Here is a 7,966-nt window from a genome sequence, read left to right as displayed (position 1 = left end):
CCAGGTGCTTGGGCCCTGCACCCCATGGGAGACCAGGAGAAGCACCTGGCTCCTGCCATCAGATCAGCGTGGTGCGCCGGCCGCAGCGTGCTGGCCGCAGCGGCCATTGGAGGGTGAACCAACGGCAAAAGGAAGACCTTTCTCTCTGTCTCTCTCTCTCACTGTCCACTCTGCCTGTCAAAAAAAAAAAAAAAAAAAAAAAAAAAAAAAAAAAAGAATAGGTCAAATAACGTCCAAAACCAAATTTAAATAGTTTGCAACAGAAAGACCTAAAAGATAATGGTGGGGCACAAAGGTGTGATTTTCAAAATAATTTGGAAACATTGATTTATATGGTATCTATTGAGGCATACTAATGGCCATCTATATGTATATAAAAACAACTATATGTATATGCTATACTATATACTGTATATATAGTTAATTTAAGAACTAATTGGGTAGTTACAAAAGAGTACAATAGAAGGGAGAGTCAATAACAGGATTGCCCTATCTAAGTGACTTGGACTTGGGGAGGAAAATTGAACAATTGGCCAAAAGGAGCTTTAGGCTTATCTGTATATTTGAGTTAGGGCACTGTCTTCACATTCATCCAAAAGAGGGTGAATATATGTATATGTATATGTATATGTATATGTATATACATGCATGTGTATATACGTAAATAGCTGAAAAGTGCTTCAAGTCTGTCATCAATGAGTAGAGATTATTGATTTAATCGGAGACAAGAAGTTTCATGAGTCTGAGAAACATAATAGAGAAAGGATAACAACAGCAGGGTCTCGTTCTTTGTGGGCTCAATCCTCTATTTATTTATTTTCTATCTCCATGTGGTCACATAAACTGTATTTGCACACATCAACAGAACATAACACCAGTGACAGGACAATATCATTGATATCCCAGAGTTGCCAAGATCTAAAAACAATGGAGTTTCATTCTGTTGTTAGGAGACATGTTCCGGCTGTTTTCTCCTCCTTAAAGTCTTTCAAAGGTGCAACCAGTACCCTGTTTTCAGTCAGTTGATGTCAGTAATGAAAACGGTGGTTTTGTTTGGTCCTCCAAGCACTGCACCCACAGGCATGTGAAGAAGGAGTTCAAACCTCTCTGGACCCTCCAAAATGGGCTGTGCCACGTCGTCAAGGATTGTCACTTGGAATGCCTGCATGCCCACTCCTGGGGCAAAGTCCAGATTTCTGTTGATGCCAATGTAATCTATTCCAGCTGGTGGGAAGGGAAAAGGCACTGGTGAGACTGAGATTCACAGTTATAACTCTCCCCTCAGAGAAAAATAAGAGGTCCCATCAAGTCTGCAGCAGTCTCCCTTGCACTCAGCACTTTAGAATCATGGACTGGATCCCACCGAAGGGCAACTTCCATATCTTACCAATGCCACATGCTCCCTCATCCCAAGCTCTTATGCCATCCTCCCCTGTGCCCTCCACGTCTGCCTCCGGCACATCTCCTTCCCAGCACTGCCACAGAGGCCCCTGATTTTATACTGAAGGCTCTCTGAAGGTGGCTTCAATTTGAAAGAAAAGGATTTGCCTTTTTAATTTTTAACCTTAACTATAATGGCCATGAGTTTTGTTTTGACTAGGTTTCACGTATCCACCTTTGCCAGATATCTGATTTAATCTGACAACTTACACCCAGCCAGAAAGTTTCTGCAGTTCTCTGCCTTGCTCTCAAGCATGTTTTGCAGGCTGACCATAAAGCTTCTTTGCTTCTTATTTGAAAAGTCATCAAATGTAATGATAGCAATAAATGATAACTGGTGGAATAAAATAGAAATCCTGGAGTGACATAAATAATATAAGATAACCCGAGGAACAGACTATTTGCATCATTTCTAGGTATTTCTTCATAAAATACTTATTAATTGTAAAGGAAAAGAAGTAACATCTTTATGGAGAAGCTTCATTGTAGGCAGATACTATCTTAACCAGTAATCAAAGTTAATAGCACCAGTAATGGGCTAAGTGGAGATTGTCTGCCTTTTGATAGAATATAAGAACACACTATTATCTATATGATATTTCTACAAATATCATAAATGACCCTCTCTGAAAATTAAAAAAAGAAAGGGAAGAAACTGAGAAAAGGAACTAGTAATGATTAGTTCTGGTTGCATATACAATGCACTGCGATACATTCACTGATAGCATATAATGTGCCCATTCTTCCAAGAGAAAGCTGTCTTTATTTTCTATAACTTTCTGGGTACATGAGGAAGTACGGCTCACATTTTCATAAATAAATGTGCATTTTTCTCTATCCCTCATCAGTTACTGAGGTTTTTGGGTAGTGGGGTAAAATTCACAGTCTTTGCTTGTAGGTTGAAAGAGTCTCATGGATTTTGAATGTATATGACACTAGACATGAATTATTCTTGAGTCCAAAAGATCCCAGGTGCAAACGAGAAAATGTAAGTATCAGTGTCAGGGGAGGTGTCCCTTTTTTAAACCAAGTGACAGAGTTAGGAGAGGAAGTGATGTCCAGGATCATCTGGCCTGGCTGCCAGCAGGCCTCCATCGTCCATATCAGGAAACAGACACTAGTGGGATACGAGGATATACTGCTTGATGCCAAGGAAAATACTTGGGTCAAAATTAAAGAAACTTCCTACCCTTTGAAGGCTGAATTCTTTTAGGACTTAGGACTTGCTCAGCCATCTTGGATTACTTTCATCTGAAACAGCATTTATGAGTAACTTAAGGTGTCTATAGATATTCTGAGCTTTGGAAAATTAATTTGAGTCCTTGACAAGCAAGTGGGTGATGAATGAATAGTAAAGGCTCCTGTCTGCCTATTCTATTTGTCTTGTAAACAGCAGAAGTCATTACATATACTAACTGTCTATGTGCTTAGGTAGAAGGACCTTTAAGCCAGATCCCATCAACTAAGACCAGGCATGCTTACAACTTGACAGTCTAGACCCCACCACAACTATACATCATGACAATAATCTCTTCTATAAATGATCTCTTCTCTCACCTTCTGCTGAATCCTTCCCTGTCTTCCTGGAGTGCACGGTAACAGATGAGGCTTGGGAAAGATCAGTGCCTTTTCTCCAGACACACACCTCCACATAGCCAGCACGTTCATCGACATGATACTCAGCATGACCAAAGTGCAGGACAGGTTCTAGGGAGACAAGGAATCACAAACAGAATGCTTCAGCCTCCCAGACATACTCTACAGTGGGATCCTGAGTGTTTTCACCATTGCTGGACTTGACAGACACCACACATTCTGTTCCATGTATAGCTCAGGTGAACAAACCCAAACCACACAAAAAGCCAAGACAAAGAATCACATGCCATGACTTTGACCCCAGGAAGTGCTATAAGATACCATCAGTTGGAATTGTCTCCATTTTCCTGTTGTAAGAGCTGTCTGTGGTATAGAAGAAGCTGCCATTTGAGAAAAGAGGATGGGAAATGTAGGGATGTTTTTCTTCAGGAGAAAACGTCTCTTTCTGTTGAGTGACAGTCAAGCCAGGGTTCTGAATTCAAGGACCACTGTGGTGCCTTTTCTCAGGGCTTTTGCTGATCACAGGGAGACAGGAATCCCAGTGGGGAGGTGGGATCCTGTGAGCTGAGATGCCAGAAATGGTCCCTTGAGGGTCAGGGAAGTGGCTTCCTGGATGGCAGTGCTGAAGGGATCAGGATGTACGCCAGGCTTCAGGGAGAATGGGAGGGAAATGTGCATCTTCTACAAGGAGTAACATGTTGACAATGAGAACATGAAGATTTGGCCAAGCAATAAAGCTATCTATACCTGGTTCACTTTGCTCTGAAAAGTAGCCTGTGGTCTTAGCTGACTATTTAAAACACAAGGTGTTGCTATTACTCTAGACATACTCTGCCACAAAAGGGGTTTTGAGATGGATGCGTTTCATTTGAACTGAGACATCTGGAGACAAAAAACAGTAAACATCAGGAAGCAGTTTCACCACAGAGAAAAGATCCCCTGGTACCATCAAATGGAACATTAGTGATAGAGGTGACGACTTTGTAGACATAATGCAATGCAAAAGCATATCTGGATTAAAATAAAAAATTTAGAGGATAGAAGTCAGATTTAGTAAGTATTATTTTCTCAGAATATATTAGTAGGTATTTTATGCTGAGGAAAGTTTTTCTAAAAGTTTTACTATGGCATACAAGATTGCTTATAATCCGACCTGAGTTCATTATTTCCTGGAATCATCTGATACCATCATCCACTCTGTGCTCTGTGTCCCAGTTGCACCGAAGAGCTCACGATGCACCCAACATAGCATGCTTGAGCTTCTATCTTTGCTCACAACGGTCTCTGAGCTGGAACTCTACGCTTTTACTCCATCTACCTTTCACAGCACTTTATGATATTGATGTGACAATTTATACCTACTTTTGTGTATACATTAACATATTTTTAGTTAACACTGTTTTTAATACTTTTGCTTTTTCATGTTAATACTAGACTTAAAATATTTACTCACCAGTAGAATAATACCCTGTTTTGTATTTGTCTATATATTTACCTTTAGCAATGGGTTTTAGACTTTTTTTTATGCTGTTTACTCTCTTTTCATTTCAAGCTGAAGAACTCTCCTTATCATTCTTGTAAAGCAGATCTAATGGTGAACTCCCTTAGTTTTTGTTTGATGGGAGAGTCTTTCTTTTCTTGAAGGATAGTTTTGCTGGGTATAGTATTCTTAGTTTGTGGATTCTTTTAGCACTTTAAATATATGATCTCATTCTCTCTGGTCTTTACGATTTTTGCTAAAAAAAAACCCTACTGGCCATGTTATAGGGGATAGTATTTTTTTAATTATTTATTTATTTATTTGAAAGGGAGAGTTAAAGAGAGAGAGAGAGAAGGAGTAGGTATAGATTTATTTCTGGAGTTTTCTTTCTGTTCCATTGGTTGATATGTCTGTTTTTATGCCAGTATTATGCTGTCTTGATTATTATATGCTTGTAATATGTAGGTCACCTCCCAAAGGCCCATCTACTAATAGTGTTACTTCAGGGATTAGGCTTTCAGAAGAAAAATTTTGGAGGGCACAGAAATTCAGTTCATTGAAGGTGGACTCTTGCATCTAGAGTATGCTGGGTCACATCAGCACTTACAGGCAGTTATATGGAAGCTAAGGTCTTGGACAGGCACCAGCAAAAAACCAGAACTTGATACATGGCCAAATCTTTTCCTTACTTACCAAAGTAGAAGGTGAAAGCAGGTTTTTCCTGCCCACTCCTGTTGTGCTGGGCTATGTCATGTGCTAGTTTGCTATTCAGACCCCAGACATCTGTAGTGTATCAGGTAGTCAGTGCTCAGAGAGAGGCTAGACAGAAGCCAGAGCACTGGGCAGGCTACAGGAAAAACAGAGCATTGATATGAGGTTCTATTCTTCCTGTTCATCCACAGAGATGCCAAGGGATTTTGGTGAAAGAATATTTTGAACTCCCTTACCTATTTTGGTGTAGCTGGTTTCGTACTTGCCCTGGGTACAGATACCTCTCAGCTAGTTGCTGGATTTTCTGTAAAGGGAATTGGTTGGTATTTTGCTGTTGAATTAGTGTGTCTGTTGAGGAAGGAGTGTTTATAGCTTCCTATTCTGACATCTTGCTCATAAAGTAGCTTTTTAAATACAATTTTGGCATTCTGTTAATTAAATATATTTAATGATGGATTGGCTTTCTTCTGAGTAGTACATTCTAGTCTAACAGGAGTTTTCAGGAGGAAGGTAAATAACTGGCTATCAGAGAGGCTAGGGGACATGGAGCAAGAGAAACAGATTGGAACTAGGAACTATAGATGATGGGCTTTTCAGCTTGTCCTTGTCTTGACTTAGAGTGGACATGTGCACACATCTCTTTAATTCTCATGCCTTGCTTTCCTAATTTGTAAAATAAAGGCATTGGGATAGATGAACTTTGAGGTCCCTCCTGGCTTTAATGATTCCCTAGTGCAGAGAACATTCCTGTATCAGGATGTCATCTCCATAATTTGTTAAGGTGGGTATTGGAGGATTGTGGTTATGGGAGGAGATGTGGAGATAGATCTTAGTTTAATCTATCCATGGAGAATCAGCCAGTTGGGCAAGGCCTGGTGTCCAAGGAATATATCAATCTAAAGTGGTTTCCTCTGGCAAAGGAAAATCATAAAAATTGGAGGGTCCAGAGCAGATGAAACAGAGGAAGAGGAAGAGGGTGATCTAACAGGGCTGGAATTCTCTCGCTTCCTCAGAAAGTCTTGAGTCCAAAAGCAGAGACCAGGGTCTGGGGGATAGCAGAGCAGGCATTTTGAGGAAGAATTCTAGACACAAGACTAGCTATCTACACATGGCATGTGGGGTGGAAGATTTTGACTCCGGAAGATGTGCTTTTTCTGAAAAGAGGGGTATCATTTGGGAAGCTAGTCAAAAATCCAGTGGTTGACCTTCATGTTTTCTGAGTTATAATAGTATCCAGATGAGTCGGGAGTACAGACGGTAGCAGCAGGAGCAACTTCACAGAAAATGCCCTTAAATCATTCCAAGTGGTTTCACCAAGTCTAATAATGCAGACAATTTCCTTTAAGACTCTGCATAAAACCTAAAATAAATTTAATGTAACAATGTGAAAGTAACCATGTTTGTTAAATGTTAAAAACTGACCACAGAAATCATTGTTAGTGTCTGTGGTTAAATGTCTTTGTTCACTAATGCATTGGAGCTTAAGATACCATGGAGGCTGCAAAGACCACACACAGCCCACCCCTGTGGCTGGGAAACCCCTCTTGGCTGCGCAGTCATCACTGCTGTAAGCAGTGGTGGCCACTGGTCACTTCATTCTGGGAACGCTCTCTTCTCCTTCTCGTTCCTAAGATCCTTGTTCTTGAGATATTGGGTAATGACTTAGAAAAATATTTTCTTTCTTCAACTTCAAATTTGAACATAAGAAATTAAATTAAGATTTTTGCTACTTTAAAAGCCTGTAGCAATTGCATTATAATATTAGCCCTATAAAGCATAGTGATATGGTATCTTTGGAGTAGTTGCCTCAGTTTTTACAGCATAGTGATTTGTCTTTCAAGGTTTTAAAATATTTATGAGTTGATGTTTACTGTGTTCCACAGCAACAGTGTTTACAACATTTTGAAAAAGTGAAGGGATGGGCTTTTGGTGCAGTGGGCTTCTGTTTGGGATGGCCACATCCACTGTCAGAGCGCCTGGTTTGAAGTCCTAGTTCTGCTCCTGATTCCAGTTTCCTGCTCATACGTGCCCTAGGAGGCTGCAGGGGATGGCTCAAGTTGGCGGGGTCCCTGCTACCCACATGGGAAACTTGGACTGAGTTCCTGAATCCTGGACATTTGTGGAGTGAACCAGTGGATGGGATCTCCCACCTCCTCCTTTTCTGTATGCTTCTTGAATAAAAAAAAATAAAAAAAATAAAAAAAATTAAAAATTCAGTGTGCTGATTTCACCAAGTGGCACGTTATTTATATACAGTTTTTCCTTGCAATGTTTCTTTTCTTTTTTTTTTTTTTTTTTTTTTTTTTTTTTTTTTTTTGACAGGCAGAGTGGACAGTGAGAGAGAGAGAGAGAGAGACAGAGAGAAAGGTCTTTCTTTGCCGTTGGTTCACCCTCCAATGGCTGCCGCGGCCAGCGTGCTGTGGCCGGCGCACCACGCTGATCCGATGGCAGGAGCCAGGTGCTTCTGGTCTCCCATGGGGTGCAGGGCCCAAGCACTTGGGCCATCCTCCACTGCACTCCCTGGCCACAGCAGAGAGCTGGCCTGGAAGAGGGGCAACCGGGACAGAATCCGGCGCCCCGACCGGGACTAGAACCCGGTGTGCCGGCGCCGCTAGGCGGAGGATTAGCCTAGTGAGCCACGGCGCCGGCCGCAATGTTTCTTAAATCTTAATCTTGAATGTTTTCCCATTTAACAGCAAGGATACTAAACTAGCCAGCTATCTTTATAGGCAAATTTTA

General features: G+C 41.0%; 1 protein-coding gene across 1 annotated transcript in view; it reads right to left on the bottom strand.

Annotated features, from left to right (window-relative positions):
- Positions 1-797: 797 nt before the first annotated feature.
- Positions 798-7,966, bottom strand: part of FREM3 (FRAS1 related extracellular matrix 3) — an 88,386-nt gene continuing 81,217 nt past the window's right edge. Inside the window, exons 7-8 of the mRNA XM_002716929.5 lie at positions 2,998-3,147; positions 798-1,224 (exon numbers count right to left, since the gene is read on the bottom strand). Of these exons, the coding sequence (XP_002716975.3) occupies positions 1,019-1,224; positions 2,998-3,147 (356 nt within the window). The 3' untranslated portion in view covers positions 798-1,018. The remainder of the gene's footprint in view (positions 1,225-2,997; positions 3,148-7,966) is intronic.

Source organism: Oryctolagus cuniculus, chromosome 8, assembly GCF_964237555.1.
Source record: "Oryctolagus cuniculus chromosome 8, mOryCun1.1, whole genome shotgun sequence".
NCBI classification, from domain to species: domain Eukaryota; kingdom Metazoa; phylum Chordata; class Mammalia; order Lagomorpha; family Leporidae; genus Oryctolagus; species Oryctolagus cuniculus.
The sequence above is the reverse complement of the archived record's forward strand: the minus strand, read 5'-3'. Positions and strand labels throughout refer to the sequence as shown.